This window comes from Natrix helvetica (assembly GCF_964273705.1).
Source record: "Natrix helvetica genome assembly, chromosome: 2".
Taxonomy (NCBI): domain Eukaryota; kingdom Metazoa; phylum Chordata; class Lepidosauria; order Squamata; family Natricidae; genus Natrix; species Natrix helvetica.
This window is the reverse complement of record NC_138552.1, coordinates 279,439,548-279,454,422: the sequence shown is the minus strand read 5'-3', so window position 1 is coordinate 279,454,422 and position 14,875 is coordinate 279,439,548. Positions and strand designations below refer to the sequence as shown.

Genomic DNA, 14,875 nt, shown 5'->3' with positions numbered 1-14,875 from the left:
AATAATTGGGTGCCACTGAATGGGGAGGCTGCTAGGCACCACTTGGTACGGACATCCGCCTGCCATGGCTTGAGCCAAAGCAGAGGCCTGGCCGTGACTGAAGAGGCCATGGCTTTAGAAGCGAATCTAGCAGCATTAAGGGAAGAATCAGCCGCAAATTCAACCGCTGCCCTGATCTTGTTGAGATCCCTATGTGATCTAGTGTCAGTAGGAGCGATGCGCTCCTGAAGCTGTTCAATCCAAACCAAGGCCGCCCTGGAGAAAAAGGAAGTGGCCATAGAGGCCCTAATAGCCCAGGCCCCAGCCTGATAGTTTTTGACTAAGGTTTGATATGACCTTTTCTCCTCAGGCTTGAGAACCTCCTCAGGGGCTCCAGAGACCACAGTAGGGGAAGACAGGGCTGCAACCGGTGCATCCACTGGGGGAGTCTGGAAGAACTTGGTGAGGTCTGGTGCAATGTTGTAGAGACCTTTGTCAAGGTTGGTCGGCTGTGGGCCTGTGCCTGGAGACTCCCACTGCTTCTGGATGACGTTCAGGAATATCTTGGGAACAGGGATCACCTCTTTTTCCACCATGCGTTTGGTGAATGGGGTCCTGGGACCCTCAGTTGAAGTCGGTTCTGCCGGTTTATCATGTGAAGTAGAAGCTGAAGCAGAAGATGGTAAGTTAGCAGCTTCAATGGCCTTTAGAAGAAGGGACTTGAAATGATCAGTTTTGAATAATCTGATAAAGGCAGGGCTCCCTATTGAGAGGGACATCAAAGAAATTGCCTCTGTTGTCAGGTTCCATCGAAGATGAGGACTCCGAAGAAGACAATTCCCCTTCTGAATAGGCCAGGAGGGGGGTCAGGGCCCATGGGAGACAAGACAAGTGGAGCTGGGGATGCCACTTGGTGATCCTCGGAGGGAGGGAGGGAGGGCTGGGCAGTTAGAATATGTTGTTGTTTTGGGGCCCTCTGAAATACTTTCTCAAGGGCCTTCTGCCTACACTCTTCTGCCCTGGTAGTTGCTTTAGAGACCTTGGGGTTTACTCCTGAGGAAGGGGCCTCTTTAGCTTGCCTCTTCCTGCTGCTCTTTGCCCCTGATGGCCCTGCCTCCTCTAATCCTCCATTCATATCCATAGCTGGATCAGCCATTTCCCCAAATATAAATCAACACCCAATAAGATAGGCAACGGTCTCACCCGTTTGCTGGCCAGGCGCTCCTGATCCGGTCCACCTGGGGTGATCCCGCGTTGCTGGGCACTCCAAACAGCTGCCTTTTTTAAAGCGTCCAAAATGGCTGACTTTTTTTCTCTGAGGTTTTCCAAGCCTCAAAATGGCTGTTGCTATCTTCGCGGGCTTTTCTGACCCGCAAAATGGCCGCCGATACTAAGTGTGGCCAGGTGATCTGCAGAATGGCCACCAGACTCACCTGGAACCGCTGCGCGCGAAATGACGCCCCTCTGAGTGCCCAGAATCAAGGAGCGCCGCAGGGAAACAGCCATGGAGCTGTAGCTCGTGAGCTAGCCAATTTGATTGCAAGGCAGGCTTCCTGAGCGAACTTGTGGCCGCAGGCAATCAGACGGCTGAGGGGAGGCAGCCAGAGATCAGTTTCAAATTTCCCTCCAATTTGTAGAATAAAGGATTATTTAAGGAACGAATTTAAAGGAACAACAAAAATTTTTGGAAAAATTCACCAATTAAAGATATAATTAAATAATTTGGAGGAGAGATCAATTCTCACAGCCAGTCCAGGTTGGACTGAGTCTTAAACTGGGGAGGAGCCCCAATGGCCCGATGACATCATAAGTGTAAACTCAGGGAAGCCTGTTAGGCCCAAAACGGGGTGTGGGGTGTGTGTAGTGCCCCATGGTCCGTTTTTGGTCCCAGCAGACTTCAGGGAGGCCTGCTAAGCCCAAAATGGGGGCACGGGGGGTGTCACATGCATACGCCCCCCCCATGCACGCATATGCAGGGCACATTGCATTATGGGTGTGGGCACGTATGCGTGTGATTTCTGCAAGCGAGGAGAAAAAGGTTAGCCATCATTGGCTTAGTTATATCTCCAGACTACAGACTTCTGCAAGAATATACAACACACACTGGGCTTTTTGTTTTTTAAAAAAGCAAATTAAAAGTAAATGCATCAATGCACCCAAGCCAGCACATGCATACTTTATGTGGCCAGAGCTCTGACGATGCCGTTTCTTTTTCCCCCAGTTTGTGCTCTATTCTTATCAGTATTATCACTCTTGTATTACTTATTTTTATCATTAATCTTTCAGTGTTGTGGAAATTACTTCCAAAGTGGCTTATGAGAAAGGGCAGGTTTTGGGGCCCATCAGTTGATGGGGCCCCGAAGGAAAATCTTTTCTGCCATGGTCCCCGCCCTTTGGAACATCGTTTCCCCTGAGATTAGATTGGCACTGTCCCGGTTGACCTTTTGGTAGGCCTTGAAAAGCTGGCTTTGAGCCTGGGGTTCTGGACATGGGTTAAAGCCCATCCTGGTTGCATGGATGATGCCTGGCTGCTATGTCTTTTTCCTCTTTTATTTTTGTTTTATATTTTGTGTCTTTATTATTATTGTTAAGTTGCCTAGAGCAGTGGTGGGCAACCTTTTTTTTCAACTGAGCCAAATCTCGCCAAAACCACGATTGAAATTTATTTTGAGAGCCACACTTTTAAAACCGAAAATACATAGGATGGTACACTGTTTTTAGTTTCAATAAACTCTGGCATTTGAAGCATGCAAGTCTTAAAGCTGTCAAGTTACAAGATCCTTGCATCCCTAACCCTTTAGGAAAAAAACCCCAAGGGGTCTTCAAACCTGACAGCTTGAAGACTTGTGGACTTCAACTCCCAGAATTCCTCCTCCAGTCATGTTGGCTCAGAAACTCTGGCATTGAAGCATGCAAGTCTTAAAGCTGTCAAGTTGCAAGACCCTTGCACCCCTAACTCTTTAGAAAAAAAAAAAAACCAGGGTCTTCAAACCTGACAGCTTGAAGACTTATGGACTTCAACTCCCAGAATTCTGAGAATTGAAGTCCACCAAGGGCATCAATCATATTAGCCCAGGGATCTGCAAAATTGGCTCTTAAGACTGGTGGACTTCAACTCCCAGAATTCTGAGAATTGAAGTCCACCAGTCTTAAAACAGCAACTTTGCAGACCTCTGTGTTAGCCCAAAGCCTGGCGCTGGGCGGGCCTTGCTCCCCCATTGGTGGAGCCCCAGGAAGCGAGGAGGGAGAAAAAGAGACGGAGGCAAGGAGCTTCTCCTCCCCCCCCGCAAAAATCTTATCAGGGAGCCGGCGGGCAGTAGCAAATTAGCTGATCACGCAGCGTGATCGGCTAATTTGCTACTGCCCGCCTGGCTCCCCGGTTAGATTTTTGCTGGGAGGGGGCGGGGGGGAAGCTCCTTAGCCTGCGTTTCTTTTTCTGCCTCCTCGCTTCTCGTCCCCGCCCGACTTCAGAATCCTCCCTAATCATTGTGGATCAAAAAGAAAAAAGGGAAAGAGGCGCTTGTTTTGAAGTGCCCGAGAGGAGGGAGGGGAGCGGGCGCTTCAAAACAAGCGCCCCTTTCCCTTTTTTCTTTTCGATCCACAATGATTAGGGAGGATAATAATCCGGCACACAGAAGAGCCGAATTAAAATGTGTAAAGAGCCGCTTGTGGCTCGCGAGCCGCGGCTTGCCGACCACTGGCCTAGAGTCACACAGAAGTTAGAGGGGAAGCCATATAAACCATGGGTCTCCAACCTTGGCAACTCTAAGTCTGGAGGATTCAACTCTGGTTTAGGTTTAGGTTTATTTGGATTTATATGCCGCCCTTCTCCAAAAGGACTCAGGGCGGCGTACAACATTAAAAACACACATCACAAAAGTTAAAAAAAAGATTAAACCCATTACCAAAAAGATCAAACTGATTTTTTTAAAAAAAGAAACAATACATTTAAAATAAATTAAAATTGAAATTAACATTAACAGGCCAGGCCGGCTTGCTGGAAAAGCCAACTTTTTAGGGCGCGTCGGAAGGACCGGAGGTCAGGGATTATGCGGAGCTCCGGGGGCAGCTCATTCCAGAGGGAAGGCGCTCCCACAGAGAAGGCTCTCCCCCTGGGGGTCACCAGCTGACACTGCTTGGTCGACGGCACCTCTGGGAGTTGAAGTCCGCCAGGCTTAACGTTGCCACGGTTGGAGACCCCTGATATATAAACCGAGTGAATACAATAAAATAAGGTATTCGCTACAGAAAATCAAACAGCCAGAAAACGTAAAACTCTGAATGCAGGAAGCAGTTCTGTTAAATGTTGAATTTAAAAGCAGCGGATCCAAATGTCAAACTATTGAACTGAAAAATAAAAATGAAAGACGAAATGGAATAACATCTGGGGAGTCTCAGATTCCTTCTCCCTAGTCTAAGTACTCATGTAGGAGAAAGAAAGCAAGTGTATAAAATGCAGGTCATCTTTGCATAACAAGCTAAGCTATAGATAACCTGATTGGTAAATATCTGCTGACTATTGAATGATCAGGTGGGGCTGTTAATGAAACATCCATGCAGGGGTGAAATTCAGTAGGTTCTGACCGGTTCTGGAGAACTGGTAGCGGAAATTTTGAGTAGTTCGGAGAACTGGCAAATATCACCTCTGGCTGGCCCCAGAGTGGGGTGGGAATGGAGATTTTGCAGTATCCTTCCCCTGTCACGCCCACAGAACTGGTAGTAGAAAAAATTGAATTTCCCCACTGCATCCACGCCCTTTTCAGCTAAATCTCTCTGTGCTGTGCAAAATAAAGATTTTTAGTCTTGTTGAGCCTTGAAACAAGCTAGAGAAAGAAATGGAAAACTGTAGCATATTTTCTTGGTCCTTGCCAAGAAAGGAATCTAGTTTGAAAAACCCATGGATGGGTCATGCATAGATATTTGCAGTACTCCAATCCAAAGTGGCAAAGATGCTTTGCTCATTTGGAGCTGATGTTGTGTGGTCAACTTATCTGTAGAAGGCTCTTCATTTCAAAATCATGCTGTTTTGAGGGGTGGGCTATTCATGGTAAGTGCACGTTCTTAGGAAAACTGGTGTTAATGTGTTAACTCATTAACAGGAATTAAGAAAGCATTAAGAAGAGAGTGGTACGGTGTGACCATGTGTAGTCCCTGCCTCCTTACTTAGATGGCTACCATACAAACCCCATAATAAATGCAGCTTTTTTAAGGACCTAAGGAAGGACAAGAATTAAAATTCATATCTGAAAAAATGGACGTTTTTGAGGAGTAATTCATTTCATTTCCTACTTGTAGGTGGATCATTGGCTTTTTGACAAATAGAAAGCAACAGGTGAAGTTAGGGAAAATTGCATCACTGCGGTGGCCCAGTGGTTAGAATCAGTGGTGAAATTCACATTTTTTTTACTATTGGTTCTGTGGGCGTGGCTTGGTGGGCGTGGCAGGGGAAGGATACTTCAAAATCCTCATTCCTTCCCCACTCCTGGGGAAAGGATATTGCAAGGATATCTCCATTCCCACTCCACTCTCGGGCCAGCCAGAGGTGGTATTTGCTGGTTCTCCCAACTACTCACAATTTCCACTACCGGTTCTCCAGAACCCGTCAGAACCTGATGAATTTCACCCCTGGTTAGAATGCAGTACTGCAGGCTACTTCTGCTGACTGCCGGCTGCCTGCAATTTGGCTGATCGAATCTCACCAGGCTCAAGGTGGACTCAGCCTTGCATCCTGCCGAGGTGGGTAAAATGAGGACCCAGATTACTGACTCTGTAAACCGCTTAGAGAGGGCTGTAAAAGCACTAGGAAGTGGTATATAAATCTAAGTGCTGTTGCTATTGCTATCACTATCTAATACCCGGGCAATTAGCACAGGCGCCCCTATATATCAATGAATGCACCTCAAGGGAATCTTCTTTTAAAAGTATTGAAGTTTGCTGATTCAACAGTCACTGGCCTCATTCAAGACAGTGATGAGTCTGCATACAGATGGGATTTTACCACCTCCTACTATATTTGATAGCAGATTATCAGCAACAGTTTTTGGGTTCTATAATCTCCCAGGACTTGAAATGGACACCTAATATTAGAACCATCATATGAAGGCATAAACAAAGAATATTCTTCCCGCGTAACTCAGGAAATTCAGATTGCTCCAGGAGCTGTTGGTACAATTTTACAGAGGAATTATTGAGTTTGTCATTTGCACTTCTACAACTGTCCGGTTTTGTACAACAACCAAGTAAGACAGGTACAAATTCCAACGGATAGCTAAGACAGCAAAAAGAACAAGTGCAAACAGCCTGCCCTCCCGAAGACCTGCACATCTCATGATTCAGAAGGAGGGCTAAGAAGATATCTGCAGGCCTCTCACATCCCTTCTCTTGGGATGATGCTAGAAGGCATTTCAGGCTCAAACAACTAGACACAGGAACAGTTTTTTCCCCCTTGTGCCATCACTCTTCTGAACACCTAATTCTCACATTACTGTCTTATGTTTATGTGTATTTACCCATATAGTATTGCTGTAGTATTATTATTATTTATGCTTATTACCAATACCAATAATACTAATATCTTATTGGTATTATTACTATCATTATTCTGTTGATTTGCAGGTACACTAAGAGCTTCTGCGTCAAGAGACAAATTCCTTGTGTGTCTAATCACCTTTGGCCAAATTAAAGTACTCTACTTCTGTTTCAATCTCTATTCTAATTATTTGTATTCTATTCATTTTAGCCCAGATCCCGAAACAGAATTGCGTACTGCAGTCTGAAACAAATTTGCTCAGAAACAAGTTTAACTGATCTTGCAAAATAGATGGAATTATGATTATAACTTTACTTTCCTATTTTAAAGAATCCGTCTCGCAACCAACCAAATAAATGTTTCTACAGTATTAGTGTAGTAATTCTTCACATGCAAAACTGGATTATAAACCATTCCAAGAAGTGTAAATCTATGAGCACAAACAACTTTCTTAAAGTCACCAATGAGAGTTTACGAACTATGCTTGGTTCAAAACTAGCCACATTCTGCCCACTAGCCATATTATGCTACATTGTTTGAATGCTGAATTGTGTTCCTATTTTGTTAAGGTGGTTTTTGAGCAGGAATTATATTCAGCATAGCGATGGTTCTACTTCATCCTTTCTTACTGCTTCAAGTTCTCAAACCCTTGATGGTGTCCTAGCATCACATTTGCTATCAAATACTGTTATATCTAGCTGAAACGACCTTGCATCTCTTCTACATCTCTATGTTTCTGATAGTACTTTGCTCACCTTTCAAGCCACAGAAGAAAGAAATGTGGCTTGCCTGATGTAAAATTCATAGCAGTATCCATTCTACACACATAACACACAAACGTTTAACTTTTCATGCCAACATCACTTTTGACTGTGAATCTCAAACAACAAGAAGCCACAAAGGCTACAAGAGCTAGTGTGATACGATGGGCTACACATCAGACTTGAACCAATGGTTCTACCATGAAATTTACCATGGGGTCACTTAGTCTTATAACATGGGATTGTTCCCAACAGGGGTGAAATGCTACCGGTTCGGACTGGTTCGGTCGAACCGGTAATAAAACTGCTACTGGTTCTCCCGAAACATTAGTAAAAAAATTGCTACTGGTTTGGGCGAACCGGTATTTCTGACGATCAGCTGTGACGCGCGATTTATATTAGCTAGAATCGTCGGATTTCCCGCTTTCTAGTTAATTTAAATTGCGTGTCACAGCTGATCAGTCAGAAATCGAAGGTCCTGTGCATGCACGGAGGTGGCGCTTGTGAGGAAAGCAAGCACATGCGCGCTCACATCGCCCAAACCAATAGCGAAGGTAAGTTGCTCTCACCCCCGATTTCCAAGGATGTTGACCTGAGCTCCTTGAAGAAAGCGCAGAAAATTAATGGGATTGAGAGTAGGGGAGTCCAACTTTGCCTGAGTGAGTCAGTTTACTTGAAGGAGCCAGGTTAGTATAGCAAAAGACTTAGAAAGAGAGAAAAGAGGGGACAAGTGATCTGGATGCTAACCTTTGGTTTGTTTTATGCTACTGCACCAGTACAGATATAGCATGGACTCTTTGCCAAGCATCATTTACCACTCCTCTTCCTCTTTTCCTTATCCAGCATCAATCTGATTTTGCATTATCTCTGGCACTATGTAGGATACTAATCAGGGTTGACCTCAGAAAGAGTGTTTGTAGACTTATACTTGCTTCAAGCACTGATTCTCAGGATAACTTTGGTTAGCAAAGTTACACCAAATTGTAACGTGAAATCCTGCCAATGCAGGGAACAATGGAACTAATATGGAGAGGAATAGGAGGGGAAGAAGTGGTTTCAAATGTAGCTTGGATGGAGTCCATGTTACGGCTGCACAGGGCACACTGTCTGTTTTTCCTCTCAGATTCCAGGCCAGAATCAAACTGCACCCCCTTTTGTGTTTACACCAACAACAATTAAGACGACACACAACTAAGCACACTTCACTTTCCAAAGATCAACCGCAAAGAGAAACACCTGCCTGTGACGTACCTTCTGACCCATTTCTTCGTTTCGGTACTTCCTGAAATAGCCTGCTCAGGTTCTGGCCTGGATTCTCTGTTGAAAAACAAGTCGGGTAAGAACAAAACAATCAGGGGATGGTTCTTCTTATAACTTTGGGCTTTGTGAGATGAAACAAAAACTGCCTAATACTTATAGGGGTTGGAGAGGGAGGGGGAGGGAGGGAGGGAGGGAGGGAGTGGACAGTGAGCAAGGGCAGCAGTGAAATCAAGCATAAACCTTTTAGGCCTGGCTACTTTGAAAAAGGAAGCAAGGCAGACTACTGGTTAATAAAGATTATAGCTACGCATCAAAAGGAGATTAGAAAGATATAAATAAACATCTAAAAGGTACAAAAAGACAGAGATGGGTCAGTGATTCTTCCAAGAGCGGATGACCCCAAGGAAGGGAACATGCTGTAAGATGCTATAAACACTTCTTGGCAAATCTAGAGAAGCTCTGCTTCAGAAAAACACACAACACCTCCTCAAATCCCCGTTCTCTTTAAAGCAGGGGTGTCCAAACTTGGGAACTTTAAGACTTGTGGACTTCAACTCCCAGTATTCCCCAGCCAGCTCTGCTGGCTGGGGAATTCTGGGAGTTGAAGTCCACAAGTCTTAAAGTTCCCAAGTTTGGACACCCCTGCTTTAAAGCTTCCCTTCCAAATGAAATCCCACTCCTTAGAAAGGCAAGCAATTTCACTTTGGGAATTGGGAAGGGGAAATCTCCATCTGCTAATATTATTGCATACAAACACCAGCAAGGAGGTTTGTTCCAAAACGAATATCCAAAGTACTGTGTAATAGAATAATGACGAGGAACAAGCCAACCATACCAGTTAGCCTCTTGGGAAAATAAAAAGCGGGCAGGAAATCGTTGACTATGATGATCCTTATTCTGAACTGTACTTATTTTAAAAAAAAACAACCAATGTGATATATTGTTATCCAGTGGTGTGATTCGGCTGGTTCGGGAGAAGCGGTTGTTAAATTTGTGGCTGGCCCCGCCCCTTCCAGGAGTCCCCACGTGCCCCGTTTTGGCTCCTACTAGGCCCAAAGCGAGGTGCCCGGGGGGTGGGGGTGTTGCGGTCCGCCTCTCCTGCGGCCTGTTTTTGTTCCCAGGAGGCTGCAGGGAGGCCTACTAGTCCCAAAATGGAGCACGGGGATGTGCCCCCACGGCCCTCTTTTGCTCCCAGGGGAGTGCAGGAAGCCAAGTGCTGCCTGTCACACTCCCGGCCATGCCCACCCAACCAGTCATTAGGGCAGAGAACCGGCTGTTAAATTATTTGAATCCCACCACTGTTGTTATCCTATTTTAAATGATGAGTGGCAGAATATTGGACATATCACATATCCTGAGAGGGAGCTAAGCGGAGAATAATTGGCTCTTCACTCCAGGCCCCCAGGCCCCATAGAAGAATGAGACTATAGGGAACACAGCCCTTTGCACATAGCACTCACATATTATTGTAAGCACTAGACAATTGTGCTTAACCTTTGTATGCTCAGGTGGCTGTAACTGGGCTCTCATTGGCTACTGTATTAGCGGGGCACTGTATGAGAAAATGTATGTGCTAAGAATTCATGTTTTCAGTTCTCACAGTTACAGAGAAAAAATGACAGCTTCAGTTGAGTGTTGTCTGCCTGTTTGCCTCTACAGAGACCAAGGAGGACATTTTACTTTTAATGGTGAAAGATACAGCTCTCCTACTTTCTCCATGCAATGTGCTTCCAGCATTTCCCATCCTTGGATGAGTGAAATTCTTATGCTATATCAAACGTCAAGGATTGTAACAAAATAAACAGTCATTTTATATTCCTTAATAAAATAAGAATGCTCCGGTTTGCAGCACGAACAGACCAGCATTCTTTCTGCCTCTCTGTAAACCCCATCTTGAATAGTATAACTCTGGCAATTCCTGCTTATGAACTCTTTTATCTTTCAGAATTATATCGTTCGATCTTAAATGCTATCTTATAAGACGGTGTGAAACCTGACCAGTTTCAGCCCTGTGCTATGCTTCACATTTACTGCACAATGTCTGAGCCATATAAGAAGCCTCCCATGGCTACATATTTACACCTCTGGCTCAAAGGTAATACGACAAACGCATGGGTGCAAATTCAGTCTCAAAGAGTGAAAATCACACTATAGGAGGACAGCGGTTACCACTAAAGAGGACATTTCTGAATCCAAGGAAAACCCACAAGATTTGATTATATTTATGAAGGTACGATTGAGACATGCAGTTCTCCTGTAAAGGAACACTAGCTTTACAAGTGGGATGGAGCTGACATCTCACTCTCTTCTCTCACCTCTTTCTATGATTGTGAATACGGTGAATAAATGATGTGACCTGCATTCACATCAAGCCTGTGTTTCAAAGCCCAGCACCATCTCTTCCGTTTATGCATACACTTTATATTCCCAAGCTTCTGAATCTCAAAAGCTGTGTGTTTTTCTTAAAAAAGTCTTTACACTACAGGTGTAAAGCAACCACAGCTGGAGCAGTCAGCTCCGTTGTTAAGCGAAGTGGACCCTAAGTGTAACTGTGATCTTACTCCAAGCTTTCTTTTCCTTTACAGATCGGCAAAGGTAGAAAGTGTGAGGATTGGTTATTTTTTTCATCGACATTGTAACTACAAATGGTTGCTGTACGAGGCAGTTGCTAAACAAGGACTAACTATGCACTTTTCTTCTAACTAGGACTGTCTAGGCGCTTTTCTTTTATTGTCAGTTAATGTTGGTTTCGTTGTGCTCATCAAACTGATTTACAATATAATAGAATACAATAGCAGAGTTGGAAGGGACCTTGGAGGTCTTCTAGTCCAACCCCCTGCCTAGGCAGGAAACCCTATACAGTTTCAGACAAATGGCTAGCCAACATCTTCTTAAAGACTTCCAGTGTTGGGGCATTCACAACTTCTGGAGGCAAGCTGTTCCACTGATTAATTGTTCTAACTGTCAGGAAGTTTCTCCTCAGTTCTAAGTTGCTTCTCTCCTTGATTAGTTTCCACCCATTGCTTCTTGTCCTACCCTCATGTGCTTTGGAGAATAGTTTGACTCCCTCTTCTTTGTGGCAACCCCTGAGATATTGGAACACTGCTATCATGTCTCCCCTAGTCCTTCCTTCTATTAAACTAGATGATTTCACAGTTTGCATTTTGTACCTTCCTGAGGTATCATCCCCCCCCCCCTCTTTACTGCAAATTGCCAGACAACACTGATAACTATCCAGAACAGATGTCTCCCACCCTGGCAACTTTAAGCCTGGTGGACTTCAACTCCCAGAATTCCCCAGCCAGGTGGGAGTTGAAAGTCCACCAGGCTTAAATTTGCCAAGATGGGAGACCTCTGGTCCAGGATGTAGATTTAATATTTGAAAGTAAATAAAGCATACAATAAATAATTCTAATATAGTGCACTTCCCAAATGTATTGAGAGCCTCAGTGGCGCAGTGGTTAGAGTGCAGTACTGTAGGCCACTTTTGCTGACTAGTGGCTTCCTGCAAATTGGCAGTTCAAATCCCACCAGGCTCAAGGTTGACTCAGCCTTCAATCCTTCCAAGGTGAGTAAAATGAGGACCCAAATTGTTGGGGGCTGACTCTGTAAACTGCTTAGAGAGGGCTGTAAAAGCACTATAAAGCGGTATATAAGTTATATTGCTATTATTTGGAGAAAAGGTGAACTTTTGATCTTAAAAGATGAAGATTAGCAGCGGCTCATCCAAATTTCCCCCTAAACTGCTACCTAAGATACTTTTGACTAAGGAACATGGGAGCTCCTGCCTCCCTTTGCTTTACATTTACAATGAGTTTACAATCTGGCAAGAGGTTGGTCATTTGATTTTTGGTGAAAAAAATTAAAGTTAAAATTTGCAGTCTATTGGTCTATGATTCTGATGGATCATGCTTCCAGTGATGGTGGTGCTAAAAATAGAGAAAAGGGATGGAAACACCTTCCATCCTAGGACACTTAAGGCAATTAAGTAGTTTCTTGGAGAAGTTTTGTTTCTGCAATGGGGCTGGAGTGGTTAAAGAGAAATAACCCTTGGACAGAATACATGCCTATGTCATCTCTGTATCACATAGGCAACGTCTAACTCCATTCACTAAAAATGCTCGATGAGACTTTTTATCTGGCCTGCTACTGTTATATGCATCTACCCAACCAGCTAGACTACCCACCAGATGCGTTTGTCATATATGAATCTGCCTGGCCCCAAGGGACCATAGTAAGTTGTTCTGAGTCTAGCAGCCCAATGTACCTGATGGCGTATTAGGCAAGAGGACTAGATTTACAAATGCTCAGGAGATTCCCCTGTAAAGATGGGTGAAATGTAGCAGCCCTCCACTATTAGAATTCATTTCAAATATTACTGCGTTTTCCATTGCCAATCAAATGAGATTGACCAAAGGAATGACAAGGGATCCTAGTACAACTTTTACTTTAAAAACAACAACACACCTCTCCTGTAAATGTACGCTTAACAAACCAAAATCAAGAGGGATCATGTAATGATAAAACCTGCCCTGCTGTGGATTGATCAGGCAAGATCCGTAAAGTTTCCTACAAAGTTAAACTTCATTTAAAACAAAACAAAACATCAGCCCTCCTTTCACTGCTGCCCAATGCATGACAGAGAGTTTAAGAGGTACACTCTCAATCAGCTTACACAGGTCGCAGCCCACTGGAATCCGTCTCTGGGGTCAGCCCCACAGAAATGAAGCTGCCCCAGGGGTCCCCGTCCTTTTTTTTTGCAGTTCCCATCCGTTCCCATGGAGATGGAGCACAATCCTTAGATACCTATCTTTTACTCTGCTATTTCAGCTTGATTCCTAGCAAGGACCCCTCTATTCTTTCCACATTATATACTGAACATCAAGCAGACAACTTAACCACACATGGAGACAGACACCTTTCTCTTTTGACAGCGTCTCCTATCTAGACAAACATAGATGCACAAAAGAGAAGCTGGAGGCCAGGGCCTCGTGACTCACCTCTCTGCCTGCCTTGGATGCTGCGCAAAGCCAAGATGTTCTGCTCATCCGAAAGGAACTGCTTCATTTTATTGAATGGCTCCTTGCCTCTCACGGTCAGCTTGTTCCATGGTTTAGGTCGAGCCAGAATCTCGCTCACAGATCCTTGAGAAAGTCCCAAGACGTAGTGTCCAAAGATCCGCTGTCCGATATTGTGCTTGATCAATTGCTCTTTGACCTGACGTGCAATTTCGGCTGTGTCTATCTCCTCACCTTCTGAGGTGCTGCCGGTGCTTTCTGATTGGTTGGGTGATGGGGCCATGCCGTTAACGTCCGGGCTTTGTTGCAAGGGACTTTGGGAAGATATGGAGTTTGTGCTGTAGGGACCTACTGAAAAAATCATGCTTGTGCTTCCCGCTTCCTGCATTGCCTTGGTGTAGAAGGACTGCATAAGTTGGCGCTGGAGGAGAGAGTTTAGTGCAAATTTTCCCGTAGAAGCCAGGGGTAAGCCGGAGCTTGCCAAGGATGAGCTGAAAAAGTCTTGACTTAAACCCGTTGGTGAGAACTGGTGTGTACCATTAGTATTGGAAGCCTGCTCCCCTGCATTGCGGGGCAACTGAGGAGGAGGGGAGGCCGGCAAGGTTGCAGGACGCTGACTCTCAGGCTGGTCTTTCCCTTTTCTCCTGGCTGACCCTACAAGGAAGGTCAAACATAATGCATTATGGGGGATCAAAAAGAAGGGGGGAAACCAAGACCAAAATGCAGAGCTTGCCCCACAAAAGGGAAAAATAGTGCAGGTTGCGTTTTGTTTTGTTCTTGAAATAAGGGCCAATGAAGAAAGTGGTTTGGGTTTTCGTTTTGTTTTTTGTTTTTTTGTTTGTTTCTTTTAATTTTAATAAGCCAAACAAGGCCCCCAAGACAAACAACATGCATTTCATGTTTGCACCTTTCTTGTATGTTGCAGCCTGGAGAATTCCCCCTTCCAAATATTAGCAGTAGAACAATGACATGAAGTGCAGTTACGTAATTCTTTTGTTTTGGTTTAAAATTCATTGACGCACACACAAAAAATTACTTTGGTTCCTTGAACATTTTGAGTCGTTCCAAACCCCTCCACGCGCGTACACACACACACACACACACACACACACACACACAGACAGGAACAGACCTTGTTTGAGCCCAAATGCAGCAAACATTTATCAAGGCTAGGTGAAACACATACAAGACATAGAAACCACTGCTCAAAGGAAGCCACAGAAGAACACACAAACTGCGCACAAGGCAGCAATCGCCCAACTGCCCATTGACACATTAGGCACCAGCTCTAGAAACTTTACTTGAAAGAAAAACAAAACCCAAACGCC

General features: G+C 44.6%; 1 protein-coding gene across 6 annotated transcripts in view; it reads right to left on the bottom strand.

Annotated features, from left to right (window-relative positions):
- CUX1 (cut like homeobox 1) overlaps positions 1-14,875 on the bottom strand; it is a 376,350-nt gene that overhangs the window by 112,849 nt on the left and 248,626 nt on the right. For 4 of the 6 annotated variants that reach the window (XR_014174281.1, XM_081940389.1, XM_081940391.1 and 1 more), the window contains exons 15-16: positions 13,530-14,201; positions 8,521-8,586 (exon numbers count right to left, since the gene is read on the bottom strand). The exons of 1 other annotated variant lie outside the window; for it this stretch is intronic. Coding sequence is in view for 4 of the 5 variants with exons in the window: in XM_081940389.1 (XP_081796515.1) it covers positions 8,521-8,586; positions 13,530-14,201 (738 nt within the window). In the remaining variant the exon portion in view is untranslated. The remainder of the gene's footprint in view (positions 1-8,520; positions 8,587-13,529; positions 14,202-14,875) is intronic. One more of the 6 variants, XM_081940392.1, reaches the window with a different exon arrangement.